General features: G+C 42.5%; 3 protein-coding genes across 6 annotated transcripts in view; 2 read left to right on the forward strand and 1 right to left on the reverse strand.

The window, feature by feature from the left end:
• The window catches only part of LOC119914513 (protein unc-13 homolog B-like), a 76,679-nt gene extending 74,773 nt beyond the window's left edge, over positions 1-1,906 (reverse strand). For all 4 annotated transcript variants that reach the window (XM_038733856.1, XM_038733854.1, XM_038733855.1 and 1 more), the window contains exon 1: positions 1,653-1,906. In XM_038733856.1, the coding sequence (XP_038589784.1) occupies positions 1,653-1,674 (22 nt within the window). In that variant the 5' untranslated portion in view covers positions 1,675-1,906. The remainder of the gene's footprint in view (positions 1-1,652) is intronic.
• A 1,352-nt stretch (positions 1,907-3,258) lies between these two features.
• stoml2 (stomatin (EPB72)-like 2) lies at positions 3,259-8,278 on the forward strand. Its single transcript, XM_038734210.1, has 10 exons — positions 3,259-3,418; positions 5,339-5,491; positions 5,596-5,695; positions 5,798-5,856; positions 5,960-6,061; positions 6,178-6,312; positions 6,489-6,633; positions 6,734-6,813; positions 6,912-7,040; positions 7,209-8,278. Exons 1-10 carry the CDS (start codon positions 3,374-3,376, stop codon positions 7,299-7,301), a joined length of 1,041 nt encoding a protein of 346 aa, XP_038590138.1. The 5' UTR covers positions 3,259-3,373; the 3' UTR covers positions 7,302-8,278.
• Positions 8,279-8,943: 665 nt separating this feature from the next.
• Positions 8,944-17,990, forward strand: pigo (phosphatidylinositol glycan anchor biosynthesis, class O). Its single transcript, XM_038734052.1, is given in 12 exon segments — positions 8,944-9,104; positions 9,384-9,862; positions 10,811-10,954; positions 11,242-11,365; positions 11,675-11,834; positions 13,086-13,202; positions 13,204-13,269; positions 13,451-15,047; positions 15,163-15,366; positions 16,249-16,433; positions 16,657-16,727; positions 17,195-17,990. Coding segments are annotated over 11 exon segments (3,276 nt in total). The 5' UTR covers positions 8,944-9,104; position 9,384; the 3' UTR covers positions 17,325-17,990.
• Positions 17,991-18,324: the final 334 nt, after the last annotated feature.

Raw genomic sequence — 18,324 nt, forward strand, 5'->3', positions numbered from 1 at the left:
ACAATAAAAATGACATGCTAAAACATATTGTTTTTTCTTCCATATGTTCACCTCCTTCTTCTTTGTCAACTGTACGGATGCTGGCTTTGTTGTTTCAGGGAAGACGGAAGTTTTGTGACGGGAAGAGAAACAACTAGAGGAATATACTTCCTGCTTTGAGACAAAAGAAAGTAGCAAATCCTACTAAAGGTTTAGCAGCAGTTTAAACTTGAAGTCCACTACGACCTCAAGTCCTCTAACGAACAAAACTTCACTTTATGAAGAATGCTCGATGATATTTCATGCATCATTTCCAAAAAGGATATCATCAATTTGACAGCCAAGGTAATAAAACTACCACAGTAAAGGGTACTATAGATGAGAGATAGGACCGACAGGTATAAATACACTGTTATGATGTTTATAATAATGGCCGTTCTTTGATAAATGGGCACACAACGTATTCATTTGAAATGAGGCCTGAAAGTTCTGCTGTCAGGGTATCAGTCTTTGAAACCCTTACAAAGGGCATCACCATTTCAATGTGATGTCTCCATTTATCACAGAGAACACAACTGGATGGATATTTGTTGCCCACTTCAGGTAACTACGCAAGGAATTCATTCTGTGATTTATACTCATACAATCATATCCATCCATCGTCAACCAATTCGGGCGAAAGGTGGGGTACACCCTGGATTGGATAGAAGCCACGTGGACATGGGGAGAACTGCACCACCAAACCACCCTTTGATAACATAAGCCAAATAAAATTTATACTATTTAATAACATGCCAAATTTTATATAAAAAATATTTATTACAATTAGTTTGGTGGGTTTCTTTTCTTTTAACCACACATGTATGCACACATGTAGGCTACATCTGCAATGATGGAGTCACCCATGCAGCTCTGCAACATCATTTTCTGTCTCATTTCCCCCCGTTCTGGCAGCTCTGGAGCAAATTAGTGCTGTTGTCACAAAATACAACATTGCATAATGTGCTTTGCTGCTGTATACTATGCTAGAGCAAGCGAGGATTGTCCTCCACCCCAGGCTGGCTCGCTTTAGCCTGGTCTTAGCCCAGAAATGTGTCCATGTAAAGACTTTAACATTGTTTTATATTATTAATATATTGCTATTATCATTTGGACACCTACAGGTTTTTTGAATGTATCACTTTATCTGTTTTATTTGTATTTCTGTTTGAAAATGTGAAGATAACAGTTATCCATATAATAAAATAAATAAATTTTCCCCAATAGGGACCCCTGAATGATACAAATGTACACTGCTAGTGTTGGGAGGATAACATTGAGGGGATAGTAAAAGCTCAGTCATTTTAGGGTACTACTACTATTACTGGTTTTATTGAAATACAATACATAATACATGAAAAAACTTTTATCCTTATTATATATTCATTAGAAATATCTGCCAAACTAAATTAGCAAATATTAGAGATACACTAACCCATTAGTTCCATTAACATTGCTGTACATGTGATTTATTTATCCTTCAAGTTCAAATCAAAAACCTTTCATTTTCTCAATCTATATATCAAAACCTTTTCTGACACTGGAATTCAACAAACTCGGGTTTTACGTGTAACTAACACGTTGTAAAAACGTTTCTGACCGCATAAAGAAATAAAAACAAAGCTAAAACTTACCCCTAACACACAGTAACGACATGGCAAAGCGCTTCCAGCCACACTCCAGTAGTTTCACACAGTTTGTCGGGTAGCCTCTCAGCGGAGATTTACTCTGTCCGGTATCATTGTACCTCCATAAAATTACTTTTCAAACCGCTGACAAGCTGCAAGTCGATGTTTATAGGTGGTTTTGTGATGCCGGACTTGGGGAGAGAGCGGCAGCCCCCCGCCACGGCCACGCCATTGTTAAAACTCTCATCACAGGTTTTCTGACCGACGAACAACCTGAGGGCACAGACAGGGGAAGGCGGGGTAGAGCAGCACCTGTTACTGGCGTCCGATATGTCCAATGAGAATACAGTACGGCGCTGAAGGGGGTAACCGCTTAATGAAATCCGACCAATCGCTGAGAGGGACAGGTTGGAGGAAGAAACAGGTGACGCACACGGATTCTAAACGGACCAAATACGTGTAACTTTTTTGTAAGAGTGAAATTTTAGCTATTTCGTGTCTTTAAAACAAGATAGCTGTTATTTATTATTAAATTATTTTTTACTTAGAATGTGAATTGTGACTACAATTACGGGTTTTTGACTTCTCCTAATGTATCTGCAACATGTGTCACACCTGTGATTTCTTAGTTTCTCAATTCTTTTCTCAATTTCTCAGATCATGGTTCTGCTTACTCTCAGTTTTATCAATGCACTATCTCCATGTATTTTATCTGCAGCATTACTGTAGCCTTTTCTTTGGTTTGATTATTTTAAGTTTAAGCTTTTGTCAGTGTTTTTGATTAGATGCTTTAGCAGCAGTGGCAAGTCAGGTCAGGTTTATCAACCCCTTCATCTCAAAGAGCCTTAAAGAAAAGCAGCCCATCCGCTAATCAACAGAAAAACACCTCCTTCCCATTTGACAACATACTGTTTATTGACTCATATATATGCCCCATTCAAAAGTGTGAGTTTTGAAAAGCCATGACATAAACCAAAAGACTCCAAACAACAGAAGTTAGAATAGAGTAAATCTGAGCAAGGTCTTAAGAGCTGAAACAAAACCAACATCACCACCCTGTGTGTTTAGAGAGTCATTACATTGGATCCTAAAACTGATGATGATTGAATCATTTATGGAAGAAATGGATAAAAAAGACAACAACCTGAATAACAGAGCGAATTCAAAGTTATATGTGCTAAAGATTCACATATACTGCTGTTAGCCGTCTTTGCCTAAATCCGAGTTTTTGAGGTATGTAGTAATCTATTTTTAGTAACACTATGCCACTGTTACACAGATTATCAGTTTTATTTAACTCCTTTCCCTTCCCATCAAATATGGGGCTTTTTAAGGTTTGACCTAACAAAGAAATGAGGCTTTGCATTTAATGTTTTGGCTTTAGAATATCTACTTGCTACAAAAAGGGTTAGTGTCCAACAAGGGTGGAAATTATGAAGAAAAAAAGTGTATTATTATTAGTAGTAGTAATAGTAATGGTAGTATTAATATTATCATTACTATTATTGGTAGTAGTAGTAGTAGTCGTGTAGATATCATTAACGTAATAGCGGAACCATAGCCATTTGGTCCTCGTTGCCCGCACTGGCGGAGTTTTTACACCGTTGCACCAATGATGTAACTTTCATTTCCAGATCGGCAAGGGTCATACACATGAGTGCTGAGTTTAGTTACAAACCACTTTACGAAGCTGAATCTTCTTTATACAATCACTTTGCTTTGTTGAAATGATGTTACGGACACTGTGTAGGACCGGCGGGGCCCTCCTGCAGGTAAATGGGAGCGTTATAATAATTTCCGGCTTGTTAGCTCGTGCTTACAGTTCTTCCAAAGCCGTTTGGTGTCATTCAGTGTGTTAATAATTCACGAAATTTCACTCTATCCTGATAGAAATATTACTGAGTGCGTACTAAGTTAACAAGGGAAGCACCTTTTTTTTTATAGCTGACCACTGACTGACATGTTAATTCATTCTGGGTCGAAAATGTACAATTAGCCCATGTTAAACCTTTAACGTTACACTGTTTACCTATTATATAAATATGCATGGAAACATGCATAACGTACTTACATAACGTATTGTATTTTAAAGGAAGGAAATGCATGGAGCTTAACCAAGAATAAGAAAAGTGCACAGAAGGAAAATAATAAGTGGTTCTGAATTGATATTTATTTATTTCAATGTTTTTTTGTGTGTAGTTTATACCTCCCAGAGCAGTTGTTAAGACTCAGGTTGAGATTTTTTTATTTCTCTATTTAGGTTGGGTTTTATTTATTTTAGAATTGGAGTGATTACGCTTAAGTCCATTGCCATTTGAAGATTTCCAGAATTGGCTCTTGACAAGGGCATTTTAAACTGTTTTTATCATTTTCTAAAGACTAAACGATTAATCAAGGAATCAAAAAAGAACAATGAAAAGAATAGCCTTCTTTAATGATATAAAAGTGACAATCTTTTCAGCCAGGACTTGGCTTTGAATAGCCTGTTTAAAGTGGTCATATTTTGCTCATTTTCATTTTCTCATCTTTCATCCATAAAGTTTTAACTGAGCTCTGTCTCTACATCACAGTAACAACTTTATGTCCATTGACTGCCTGGAGGGTAGCTAGTGTTTGGAAGGGAGAGGAGAGGCAGAGTCTTGTCAATGTGTGCTGCATCTCAGAGTAGTGTTGCGTCGTTCAAAGAACGTTTCGTTCATTTGACCTAATCTTGTATATGACTCAGGAGGAACGGGTAGTCTGAGTGAGTAATTTGTTCATTTTCAGGCATGCGTGAATAGTCTTGGACTCTTACAATCACTCGTCACATGGCAGCCGCATGGGCTCCATCAGAGCAGCAAACCGTATTGATAAGTTCATGACTCTCAACTGTGGGTCTCTGGGTTTGAGTCGTTCATTTGTCACGTGACAGCTCGGCTACTGTGGAACAGGGATGAACTATTCGTTCACCGCTCACATGGGTCCTCAGGCTTTCGTTCATTCGGCAGGCTGAGTTACTGCCAGCGCCGGAGAATGAGAGGCAAGTCGGTTGTCAGGTAACAGCTGGACTGACATTATATATCTATTTTGTTATTTATGTGACAGTTAATAACGCATAATGTTATTACAGCAGAGTGATGTTGTGCTTTAGTTTTAACACAGTCGTACCGTAACTTTAGTCCTGCTAGTGTTTACAGCTAACAGCCGATGAGAGTTGTTCTGGGTCCGCTCCACTTCAGAGCCCTGACAGGATTCTACCTGGAGCCGAATTACCTCCAAGGTCGTCTCCTTTCCAAAACAAACGTCATTAAAACATAGCCAAATAGCAACCTTAACATCAGCCCTGTGGTGTGTTGACAGCTAACAGCTGATCCGGGTCCGCCAGAGAACGTAACATAACTTTTTATTTATCAACAGAGCCGTGCTGTTGTTTCACAGATCTCGACTGGTGAACAGCCTGGCAGGTTATTGACAACATATTTCAGCGTTTTGTGTTTGAGAACTGCGCTCAATAACCAGCCTAGTTCAAATGAACAAAATAACTCAAATAAGATTAGTTCATTTTAAAGAACGAGATTTGAAGATCACTAGCTCAGAGTGTTTTTCCTCTGGTGTTTTTGAGGGAGTGTCTACCACCTCTTTAAAGGATAGATTTGAAAATAGTAAATTAATTCATCAAGTTATACTGATGGCATAACCGTGTGTCTCTGTAGCAAAGCCAGCGGACCGTGCCGAGGTTGTGGGTTACACCAGCCCAGCAGCGATGGGCATCCAGCCTGCCCATGAACACCGTGGTCCTGTTTGTGCCCCAACAGGAAGCCTGGGTGGTGGAGAGAATGGGCCGCTTCCACCGGATCTTAGAGCCGGTACCACCCCTTTTTTCCCCCTAAAAGTGTCCTCATTAAAGAGCGCTAGTGTCAAATATTACAGTAGGACATTTCAAAAGCTCAATAACCCCCCTCTCTTTTAGGGTTTGAACTTCCTCATACCCATACTTGACCGAGTTCGGTATGTGCAAAGTCTCAAAGAGATTGTCATTGACGTCCCAGAGCAGTCTGCTGTATCTCTAGGTGAGAGATCCACAAACTGATGATTAATGTACAGTCAAGCTTGTGTGACATAATTTAACAGACATACGGTATAATTAAAATAAATGTGCTTTGTTTTAACAGACAATGTAACACTACAGATTGATGGCGTGCTTTACTTGAGGATCCTTGACCCTTTTAAGGTAAGAATCAGAAATGCTTCAAAATGCTGGAGTGATTGTGTGCTTCTTTGTGTTGTTATACTCAGATCAATTGATATAAATAAACAATTCTGCTTGTTCCCAGGCCAGCTACGGTGTTGAGGATCCAGAATATGCCGTCACACAGCTGGCGCAGACCACCATGCGTTCAGAACTTGGCAAACTCACGCTGGACAAAGTGTTCAGGGTAAAGACAGACTAGTGCTGTGTCTCACACTCAGTAGACTTGTAATTAAAAGGTTATTTCACATATGTTTAAATTTGTGTTTCTCTTATTTTTTTTTTTTTTTTTTTACTTTTAAGGAAAGGGAGTCCCTCAATGCCAACATGGTCCACTCCATCAACCAAGCATCAGACGAGTGGGGAATCCGTTGCCTCCGTTACGAAATCAAGGATATACATGTTCCTCCTCGTGTCAAAGAGTCAATGCAGATGCAGGTGGGGCATACAGAATGAATATATTGCTGGTTTGATAAACAATGGACAGCTAAGTTTTCTCTCATGCCAGTTAATAAAGGGTTGTAAACTCATCATACGCCTTTAGTAAATAATGTAAGAGAGACGTCTTAATTACAAAAAGGGTTTTAACATGCATTTTTGTTCCCCCTGTGCAGGTGGAAGCCGAACGCAAGAAGAGAGCCACAGTGCTGGAGTCCGAAGGGTCGAGGGAGGCGGCCATTAATGTCGCTGAGGGTCGCAAACGAGCCCAGATTCTGGCCTCGGAGGGTGAAAAGGCAGAGCAGATCAATAAAGCGGCTGGTGGGTGAACTCAGAGACAAGGTTTAGCTGTTTAATCTCTGTAGTAACACAAGTTATATATCATCAATCAATCACTAATCGATTACTGTGTTCCCTTCAGGTGAGGCCCAGGCGGTCTTAGCCTTAGCAGAGGCAAAAGCTAAGGCTATTCAAATGCTGTCAGAGGCTCTGACTGAGCAGGTGAAGTAGTAGTTTTTAATGACATAACCTTGACCACAGTCTTATTCATCAGAGTTCATTTAAAAATTACTGAATTTTTTTTATTGTGCATTGTACAGAATGGAAGTGCAGCGGCCTCGCTAAGCGTGGCCGAACAGTACGTGTCTGCTTTCTCCAACCTCGCCAAAGAGTCAAACACCATCCTCCTGCCCTCTAATACTGGTGACATTAGCGGAATGGTCACGCAGGTATGTATACATGCATCATTTTCTGTATTTATTTTTAGAGCATGCTTGCTTTTTATAAGTTCTTCTTGAATTTAGATGTTAGTTGCGACCAGATGGAGTATCTTTGTTCCTTTGGATGTCTTCAGTCATGACAATAATGGCTCTCACTTTGTTTTCCTGCACTCACAGGCTATGGCCATTTACGGCACGTTGGCAAAGACGAGCCCAAATGTGGCACCAGGAGTGGTGGAGAAGAAGAGCGAAGAGCTTGTGAACCAATAAGCACCATCTCAATAGCAAGAGGACTCAGTGAATGAACTCAAAGCAGTAAAATGACACAGAACCAGAAGAAGCAGATGATGTTTCAGTTATCGGGGCTCCAATGCATCGCTGAGCAAAGTTCTCATAACCTTCTACTAGCAGGACAGAAGGAACAACTTTACAAACTTCTGGGATGTTTTGCCTTGGAGTCCTGGGAAAACCACCCCTTTTTGTAAGAGGATTTTTAGTCTTCGCTGACCATTGTTTATGTCATTATTATTATTATTATTATTGTCCGATTGGGAAATTAACGCCAGCCTTCAGCCAAATATTCGCATACCAGCGACTCTGGCAGACAAACACAAGAGAATTTGATTTATCAGCCATTGTGGCAAGTTGATGCAAAAATAAGTTGTGTATCATTGCATAAATCCTAATAGAATTGGATGCAAAGCTTTTGAATTTGACTGCTCTACATTGAGATTTTAAGTGAAACATCCAGTTTTTTTTACTTTTGCAAGGCTGGCCCAAATAACTCTTGTCAGGTTTGGTGGTGGTGTATTTACCTCTTAAGGCTTATGGAATATTTTTGTTTAATTACATGGTTCTCTGTGAAGACAGCAACCGTGTCGTTTCAATGACTTCACTGATGCTTAAAGGTTTATGAAAAATAATGCAAAAATGAAATTGGCACATATGTGTCATTTGAAACTTTCACAGAGTAGTGACTTGAGTAGTTTTATTACGTGGTGGCATGGGATGCCGTAAAGTACTTCTCTAAATATACAGTTATGTTGGAACAAGATGGGGTGGAACAACTCATGAAAAACTACTGGACTTCAAATGTAAAGTTTGTTAGACCTTGACTGTTGATGAAGAAACATTGGCAGTATGATTTGAAAATGGATATTAAAGTTGACATCCATGTTTTGGGTCACTGTTTGTTTGGGTTCAGCCATGTTACATTACCATAAAATAAAATAAAAGTTGGTTTACTAGGTCTGTGTGTCTATTAAAAAAAAAAAAAAAAAAGAAAAATCCACTATGATTTTAAATCCATAGAGCTATGATGATACAAGAACATGACCGGGAGAAGCAAAGCACCAGAATTCAGCATATTATGATTTAAAACCATTATTTGAGTTCCAAAGTATCAAATGTATTTAACAGCATTAATTAAAAAATTGCAGACAAGGGTTTGGCAGCATATGAGAAGACGTAAAAGTGCATAATAATCAGGGTGCCATAATGGAGATAGTACAGATTTTACATAGAATGTACTTATTTATTGTTTATTAATTTAACAAAAGAGATCTGCTTTAGATTTTACTTCCACAAGATTATAATCCACACACTACTAAGGTTTTGGTTCTTTCGCCTCTCCGTTGTTGCGGTTGTTTGAGTCCTCGTCTTTGCCTTACAGACGATATGGACACAATAACGTGAACAGCTTGAGGCGAGCCTGTTATTTTTTGTTGATATTGTATTTTATTGCATTTTAGATCAAATTAATGAGTTTCGAAATTGATTAGGCCATTTAGAAAGAAAAACTATTTTATTCTCAGTTTTACTGTCTAAAGGTTAGCGCAAGGTGTGCCTGAGAGTCTAACTTCAGGGCAAAGTCTTCCAATATAAGGTGTTACATAGATTAACGTCCGCCCCATATTTCCTGCCGGGTTGCACAGTGCCCCAATGAAGGTGAGCGTGGTGTCGCGTCGTTCTCTGTTTACCTGACCCACCTGAGACACCGGTGTCCGTGTTGTTAACGCACACATTAACGTCCGCCCTCCGGCCGAGAGAGGACGAAAACCCGACTGCTACAAGGTCAGTGACAAGAGCGAGGCGAGCTAGCCTCGGCTAACAGCGTTAACTTACCAACGTTAACCCCTTAATGTTTGCTAGTTAATATTACCTGGCACGTCCAAACGCCGCGTGTCGTGTTTATTGGTTTAAGTGTACCTTACTTGAGGTTTCTGTCAAGTTACACATTACCGGCATCTCTTGTAGCAGGTGTCGCCCATAGCTGGTCCTTTTTATTTTTTACCTTGGTGTGAAACAGGTGTGCCTGAATGTTAACTGTACTGCTGTGGACTGTGTGTGTAGGATGAAGGGGCTCCCAGTGCTGTCCCTGCTCCTTTGGGTGTGTGCGGTGTACTTTGTGGGCATCTACCTGTTCGTGGGTGGATTCCTGCTAGTGAGGCTGGAAGTGAACAGGACCAGCACCTGCGGAGACGTGCTGCAGCCCGGAGTGGAGCCGGTGGACTTCTGCCGCTCCCAGCCGCGTTTCCGCAGGGTTGTCCTCCTCATCATCGACGCCCTCAAGATTGACTTCGCCCGGTTTGACCCCGACAACACGGCGCCCCGACCTTACGAGAACAAGCTGCCTGTGATGGAGGAGACTGTCTCATTCAGGCCTTCCCACAGCCGCCTGTACCCTTTTCGTGCTGACCCCCCTACGACCACCATGCAGAGGATCAAAGGCTTCACCACTGGCTCCTTGCCTACCTTCGTGGATGTAGGTAATAACTTTGCATCCAGCGCCATCTTGGAGGACAACCTCATCCACCAGTTTGGACAAGTGGGTGAGTAGTTACACAGGGGGTACACTAAAAGACACTCATTCATTATTATGATTATTAGACAGCTGAGGTGAAGTAGTGACTGTCAAAGTGTACAACACTGCTGCTACACTGCTTTCTATAGGTTTAAACTTTAAAGCATGTTGAAGGTCTCACCCACACCACAGTGAAGGACATCAGGGCATGTATTTCCATTAGCTGAAGGAAAAACGTCACCTGAACGTCGGCTGAATGGCTACTGTTTAGCTGAACTGCCCAGAACAGTGGAGGGTTTAAGATATCAGTAAGAAAAGAAGAATATACCTCGTCTTCACTGTCATTAAAGAAGCGAGCTTGTGACCGGTTCTATCCCTGGACCAGCAGGATAAATGTGGGTGTGGAAAAGTGAACAAGCAGTGCTTGCCCTCCCTCATTTACCACCACTGAGGTGCCCTTGAGCATGCCCCTTTAACCCCAATTGCTCCAGTGGAGCTGCTCAGTGGCCAGCAGATCAGCCTGTGGTTGTACTAGGCAGCTTCCAGGTGTGAATGTGTAACTGTGCGAATGTGACTGGGGACTTCCTGCAAAAGAGGCTTCCTCTCAGTTAAGTTTAGCAACTGAGAGGGTAAGTAAAGATTTTTATCACAATATTGAATAAGATGAACTTAATTTAAGACTTTGAACTTCATAATTTTCACAGTTGAACGTTTTGGAATTTGAAAGTCTTGAAAAGCGTGAACGAGAGGAGTTCTTTAGTTTTTTGTTTTTTTGTTGTTGATGTTGGCCCACTGTTATCTCACATTCGATGCTACTTGTGAAAAATAAGCATCTAGACAGTCGCACTGTAATCCCCCCCCGCTTACATCACGCTTAATCATGCCTACAAACCTTCAAACCCAGTTTAAAAAAACTAGGTGAAAATGTGTTTGACCAAACTAATACCGTTGTCTGATTTTGTGTTTCCCCTCACAGGCAAGCGAGTGGTGTTCATGGGCGATGACACGTGGGAGAGTCTTTTCCCTAAGAAGTTCCACCGCTCTCTGCCCTTCCCCTCTTTCAATGTCAAGGACCTGCACACTGTGGACAACGGGATCCTCCAGCACCTCTACACAACTAGTGTGTATTTACTTACTATGGGTTTTATTGTGCCATGAGAGTGTACGTTTTTACATTTTAACGTGCATTATGTGCTGGCTACAGTGAGAAAGAAACTTCTAACTCCTGGCAGAACAGTACTTTTACTGGTGAGCTATGCAAGACCATAAGCAATTGACACATTGTTAATGGTATGCAAAGTAGAATTGTAAAATTAGGTCCACTGCTATTCTGTACGTCTGTGCCCGTCTTGTGTTGTACTTGCTCTTCACATGTCTCCATCTCTCACTTGCTGTTGGTTTTGACAGTGGTTGGGGATGACTGGGACGTCCTAGTCGCTCATTTCCTTGGAGTGGATCACTGCGGTCACAGGTTTGGTCCCGACCACCCGGCCATGGCCGACAAGCTCACCCAGATGGATGGAGTCATCAGGTCAGACGACAGTACAGCTGCTGCGAGCTTGTTTCACAGCATCCCCCAGCTGCACTCGCCATCGTGTGCTGTCATAGTGCACCTGTAGTGTTGTAGATATGTCATGTCACTTAGTAACACTGATATTGTACTCGAAGTTGTTTTTTTTTAAGGAGTAAAACTGCTAACAGTGACTGCAGAATGCACAAGTCACCATTTTAGCGCTGCTAAAAATTCATGTTTAATTAATAATTAAAATTGGAAAGTTCTTCTTCAAAATCATTGATTTCAATTGCAGGAACTTTGACCCTGTTTATCCTTTTCCTCCAGGTCTGTCATTGACCGTCTGCAGAATGACACCCTCTTGGTGGTGATGGGAGACCACGGGATGACGGACACCGGAGATCATGGGGGAGAGAGTCAGAAGGAGACCGATGCTGCTATCTTCCTCTACAGTCCTACCCCTCTGTTTCCTCAACCGCCGTCACAGGTCAGTAGAGTAGCCACCTTTTTCACTTTTTAACTTGAGATGAGTTATAAATTAAGGTAGTAAGAATAAACAGTGATGATAAAAAAGTATAATATTTCTCTTGGTGCTCCGGTGGCGTATCCAACCATGTTTTGAACGAACGAATGAACGACGGGAAGGGGGGTTACGGTAGGTTGGTGTGAGCCCTAGTTATAACATATCTAATTGATAATAGGCCCAGGCTTGGCTCAGTTAGACTAGATTTGCTGACTGGATTTCCTAATCTGTCTCTAACCCTAAATGCCACATTCCAGTAATCAGTAACTAGATGTAAATGAAATTCAGAGTGAGACATAAGCACTGTTAACAGAACAGGCAAACAAACCGTTGACAGTGAGCTAATTAAGGACAATTATTAGTATTAACATTTTATCAGCAAATATCCACTTATATCATGCTTACCTCGCCAGATCCACAGAGTAGTTGGCTCATCAATATGAAACATCCAACCATTCCATGCATTATCTTTTTGTGTTCATCGTCGGGTGTGCAGTTCCCTGAATCCGCTTAATTGATGCTGGCAGGTGGTCTCCGCCTTCTCAGGGATGAAACTGGATCTCATACTAGAAAAGTGAACTTCAGCGCTGATTTCCATAATTGCAGTGTTATTGGAGCGTTACATAATACACTCAGAAATAGCACTACTACAAGGAAAGGCGACATTATTATACATGACGTCCTATTAGACACTGAGACACTCTCTTATTATCCATTGAGTTATTTTTCACATGGAGTGAAGAAATTCACTAACATTTATTTTGCCAGTCCTCTTAATGAGGGCTGGATAACAAGCAGCTGTACAAGAACTTCAGCAAAATAAAATACAGTCAGCCGCTTTCACACACAGATCAAATAAATATTAAAGAATGTCAAAATGCCTCATTCGCTCATTCATACTAAACAAAATATTTTAGCATAATCCCACAACTGTGTATGCTTTTACATAGCGGTCCGGCTAGCCATGCCATCATGACCGACAGGTCCTACCTGACCAAGTAGGGCTTTAGTGCCAAAAGGGTTATTTTTATTGCTTATAAATGAACCTTTCATTGTAAGAAGAAGACTGACTTATTCCTTTTTTCAAAGGTTACACTCTGTTGAAGTGTTCTCATTACACAGAGGATCTTCTAAAATGTCAGAGCAGCCCTTTAAATCGCAGATAAATGCAGTAGTGATTTAACACAGTAGACTTTTGTTTTCTCATGTTTGAAGAGTGATCCAGATGTGGTGCCCCAGACAGACCTGGTGCCCACCCTGGCTCTGCTGCTTGGAGTTCCCATCCCGTACAGCAGTGTGGGGCAGGTGCTCTTGCCTTTATTCCCTCCTCACGGGGCAGACAGAGGGCGCAGTTAGAGGTCTCAGCCAGCTGGAGGCACTGTGGATCAACGCAAAACAGGTACTCTGCTCAGTTAGGAGCTGTCTACCACAATGGGTTTTTTTTTTTCAGTGTTTTTTATGTCCTCACACAAGAACAACCTCAAACTTGATATATCCTGGAGCACGTTCAGTAATTGTGTGTATTTTTGTTTCTTTCTGTGCATATAATGTCTCCTCCTGTGATCATTGTGTTTCTAAAGGTCAACCGTTTCCTGGAGACGTACTCTGGAATGGCCAAAGACATCCCACCACAGAGCCTCTCTCAGCTGAAAGATGAATTCTCCCGCCTCTCCTCTGAGTACCTCACCATGATTCGAGAGGGTAGGTCACCCTCCCCGCAGCTGGCCGCCTCCCTGCAGGCCTACCTCACCTCCGTCAGAGACACCTGTCGAGCTACCTGGGCTCGCTTCAACCCACTCAAGATGGTGGCAGGTTTAGCCATCCTGGCGTTTGCCTGCCTGATGTGTTTCGTCCTGTCTGAGCTGTCCCTTGTGCTGATCAGGGAGACAGGTCCCGGACTGAAGGCCCCGGTTATCGTGGCGCTGACAGCGGGGGTTTGCATGGCTGCTGGTCAGTTGCTCACACAGGGCTACATGGAGGTAGCGTGGTGCCTGGCAGCTGCTGCCCTCAGCTCTGAACTTCTCTTTCTCTGGAGGGCTCGTCAATCCAGAATCATTACTGTGGCAAAGAACGGTTCTAAAGCTCTCAAGTGTGCCAGCTGGCTGACTCCATGCCGCCTCCTCGCCCCCCCCATTTTGGTGCTGCTCCTCCGCTGTGCCTCCCTGCTCTCAGATAGCTACGTGATCGCTGAAGGCCGTGCAGTGACCTTTCTGCTGTTCTCTCTGGCTCTCTGTATTCCCATCCATCTCAACTGGGATGGCCTGCTCCTCCCTTCAAGCCACGACCCTCTGAAGCCTGCAGGACTCCTGCCCTCCGCAACCCTGTCCCCATCGACTGTGAGGAAAGAAAGCAGCACCCTGCTAGCCTGCTTAGGACTTCTTGTTGGCGGCCTCTACCTCTCCCTCTCCTTCCACGGCTGTCGGGAAGAACAGGGCTCCTGCCAGCCTTCCCCGTTCCTGTCTCCTCTTTCCCGGTTGCAGGACAGCCAGCTGAAGAACCTCCACTATGTCCTCTCTGTCTTCTCCCTGGGCTTGTGGACATATCTGCTAAGACGCTGCCTCCGCCACTACGGTAACCTCAACTCCTCAGGTGGGACGGTGTTCACGGCCCGCTGGATCCTCCCACTGCTGTCTGTGTGCCTGGGGCTGCACTGGGCTGTTAGTGCCACCTCAGAGGACAGCTTTAGGAACCTAGCCGAGCTGATCAGCCTGGCCCAGCTGGCCCTCCCCAGGGCCGCCTTCTGTCTCCTGGGACTTGGGCTGTTCCTGATCTGGCTAGATCCTCTTACTGTTTTCATGAAGCCCAGGTCCGGAGCGTCATCCCGAAGTTCGTCTCTACCCCCGCCCAGCTACCGAGCGAGCACCGGCATCAGCCCCCAAGCTGAGCTGCACCACCTCATCCCCCAGATCTACCAGCGCATGCGCCGTTCCCTGGACGACGGAGAGCTGAGCGGGAGTGGTGAGGTGGACAACACGCCCGCTGTGAAGGCCTACGGACTGGGAACTGTGTACTCTGCCCCTTTGCTGCTGTTCTGTGGCCTGCTGGGAATTGGTCTGCTGCTGCTGCACCCAGAGGGCATGGCTTTGTCTTTCCTCCTGCTGCTGCTTGAAATGGGAGCTCTGTTGCACATTCACGCTTCCTCCACTACCCTCAGTGGCCTGAATGATTCATATTCTGGTGAGAGTCTCAGAATCACACATCTTTTCACTTGTGGTTTGTCTCTTATGATGTGGTCTATCTAACAAAACAAACAAATCTGCAATGCTCAGCCACCTCTCATTGTTTCCCTCAGGTGGCTTTAATGTGCCCTGGACACCAGTAGTGCTGTGGTCCCTGGCTGCCACCCAGTTCTTCCACGCCACAGGTCACCTTCCTACCTTCCCCTCCATCCAGTGGGGCGCTGCCTTCGTGGGATTCCCTGATGGGCACACAGGCACCATACTGCCCGCCTCGCTGGTTACCCTCAACACTTTTGCCTCACACATCTTGTTCGCAGGTAGTTATTAATATTGTAGAAGCAATAAGTGGATTAGTAAGTTTAATATGATTAAAAAATATGATTAAAAAATCATGGTCCTTTTTAGGGAAATTAGGCTGTTAAGGATATTATATAATAAATAATTAGAATATACAATAAGCAATATAAAAGATTAAATATTTAAAATAAATTAGATTTTTTTTTTAAATCTAAATAAAATACAATGTTCTAAAAGTATTATTTTATTAGTCTCTTAGCATAATATAAATGTAACACATTGAACCATTAAATGTCATTGTAAAATACAAATGAGAGAACATATTTGTAAGAAGAGGTCAAGATCAAGTTAAGAATTTAACTTTGACACTTACAGAAATGATGAAGATTTTCTGTTGGGTGTAAGGGTGCAAGCTTGGCATCGTGGGTTTAAGTGTTATGATAAATACTGTCCCATCAATGTTTAAAATCTATTAAAGGGGACATTAAAGTGCAGTATTTGGGAACATTAGAGGTCTATTTGCGTAAAAGGTTTAATCTGATGGTTGGTCCCCAGGAGCGTAAACAAACAGAGCGTGCTATCATGCACCACAGCTGTGTAAATTCTCAGTGAACCTGCACGGCGACTGCAGCACTGAGTTCAGCTCAGCTGGTAAAGCATGGGTTTGTTACACCAGAGATCTTAAGTTAAGTACCACTTCTTCTTCATTTTTTGTTATAACCAGAAAACCCACCAAAGAAAAGTAGACGGTGCGCTGTGGAAATATAAAAACTTGAGAGCAAATGGAATTAATCTAAAAAGAAAGGAAATCAAACAAAGCAGCAAATGTATAGAGTTGATGTGAATCCACCAACATGTTGCTCACTGATTTGTATCCGTGTCCATGTCTTTGTTGTCTTCAGTGGGTTGTCCGTTTCTGCTGTTCTGGCCCCTGGTGTGTGAGGTGCGCGGAAGCAAGGGAGGAAGAGCATGCGGGGACGAAGGAGAGGACGCTGTGATGGAGATGAGACTGAGAGAAAACCCCCAGCAGTTCAGCTCTGCTCTTCTACAGCTCGCCACACGCTACCTCTTTATCAACGGAGCACAGGTACGTCGTTTGTTTCGGTCTGTGCAGATGCACACATTAGAGTCACAAAATGATCGTCTGTGAACTGTTTGTTTGGTCACCAATCTGAAACATTTGTTTTAATTCAGGAACCTATGACCTGGGATTAAGTCCCTTTTTAGTGTTTTATTTTATTGTTCTTTCTTTTGTTCATTTCCCCCCCATTGTGTATCACACCAGTCAGTATCTGTGCATCTCTTCACAGCTCTTTGCTTCAGTCTGTGCAGCTGCTATCCTCAGGAGACACCTAATGGTGTGGAAGGTTTTTGCACCCAAGTAAGTGCCTGAATGGATTTTCCAGCTCACACAAACTCACTAACAGTAAAGGCTTCTGAGGATATGGACATGCTGTAACTGCCAAAATGACATATTTCAGCTGCTTATCTCAAAGGAGCAATTCCTTCTTTTATTTTTATTAATGTTATTGTGCATGTTATTCCCAGTCCAGTGAATTTTAGTGAATGCTTGTGAAGGTGCAGTGTTGTTTTCTTTCTTTTTTTTCTGAAAGATTTTGTCCAAATAATTTTAATTGTGCAAAAGATTTATAGATAAGTATTTTGAATAAATATGTTACAGAAATGTAGTCTTGGAGCTGCATTGTATGATTGGTAATTGCTTATTATCTAGTTAAGATGTACTATATCATCATATTGTTATGTAGGTGTATTGCACAGCCATTATTAGTACAAAGCTCATTGGAGGTGATTTTAAATTCTAATCAGTCCCCTGTTTTCTCCTTCCAGGTTAATGTTTGAGGCCTCAGGGTTCCTGGTGGGCAGCGCATCTCTGCTGCTCGGGGTCACATTAGTGCTGAGAGTAGACGTGGCCGTGGGCCGCTGGTTTAAGAGACTTCTCCCTGATACATCCAGGTAGCGACGGCACCGCCGCTGCCACCGCTGCTGCTGCTGCTTTTCCACAGAAGGCCACCAGAGCTCACTGTGCCCCAGAAAATGGACAGGGTGTTCACTGCAAAGTTCTTATATAAAGACATTGCCATCGGTGTCTCACACAAGGATCCCCACAAACATGTGGATTATGTGAGGTTGCCTCTTACTGTAACTCTTTTGGGGGCACTACTGACACTGAGGGCTGCCTCCTTTTCAGCCAGAGGGATGTCCAATTTTGAACTCTGAGTATCTGTTCTTTTTTTAAACCACCTCACTCAGCTGATGAGGTCATATTGCAGTCAGAGAGAGGACAGCAGTTTCTGAATGTCTCTCCCAAAACCCTTGTTTTCTAAATTACAGCATGAATGAAATCTTGATTATTGTTATGAAGTACTTCATAGTGCAGCAGTCAAAAAGCTTCACTAAATACACAAAATGATAAACAGTTTACACTAGCTATGCCTGTCACAGCTGGCTAGCAACTTCAGCATTTATTACTAACTTTTTTTTTCTCACTTCATAACTGAGGCTGACATATGTATGTGCAACAGAATGGCTGTTTAATATTATGAGGAAAAAAAAGTCAAATTTACACTGAAGCCATTAAGCTGTTTTTCCACAGAGAACTACAATAAATGAGCAGATGACGGTTCGGCGTCTTACTGCAGAAACTGAATCTGTGACTCTTTAGCTACAGGATGGCATGTTCAAAGCCAATCTGCCACCCAATGTCTGGAGCTACTTCATGATCAATTTGCAAGCTGGTCTACTCCACATGGACAAGTGCATTACTGTCTATCATCTAAGTATCTGCTGGAGGAACTTTCCCCATTTTAATTTTTTTTTGTATTTTCAAGTTATTGAAATAACTAGCGTGTCTGGTTACTGCCAATTCATATAATGTTCTTTTGTTGTTTTTTGTTTTTTTTTTACACAGTTTTGGGTTCTTAATCTGTCCTGGTCTTTGATTCCTAACTCTAATGCCT

Source organism: Micropterus salmoides, unplaced genomic scaffold (assembly GCF_014851395.1).
Source record: "Micropterus salmoides isolate LMB-PRFRI ecotype aquatic unplaced genomic scaffold, ASM1485139v1 Ms_hic_scaffold_20, whole genome shotgun sequence".
Classification (NCBI taxonomy): domain Eukaryota; kingdom Metazoa; phylum Chordata; class Actinopteri; order Centrarchiformes; family Centrarchidae; genus Micropterus; species Micropterus salmoides.

Coding starts and splice junctions, on each gene's coding strand:
- stoml2 (XM_038734210.1), top strand. CDS start 3,374: ATGATGTTACGGACACTGTGTAGGACCGGCGGGGCCCTCCTGCAG. Junction 5,696..5,797: donor GCAGTCTGCTGTATCTCTAG/GTGAGAGATCCA, acceptor TTGTTTTAACAG/ACAATGTAACACTACAGATT. Junction 6,062..6,177: donor CGCTGGACAAAGTGTTCAGG/GTAAAGACAGAC, acceptor TTTACTTTTAAG/GAAAGGGAGTCCCTCAATGC.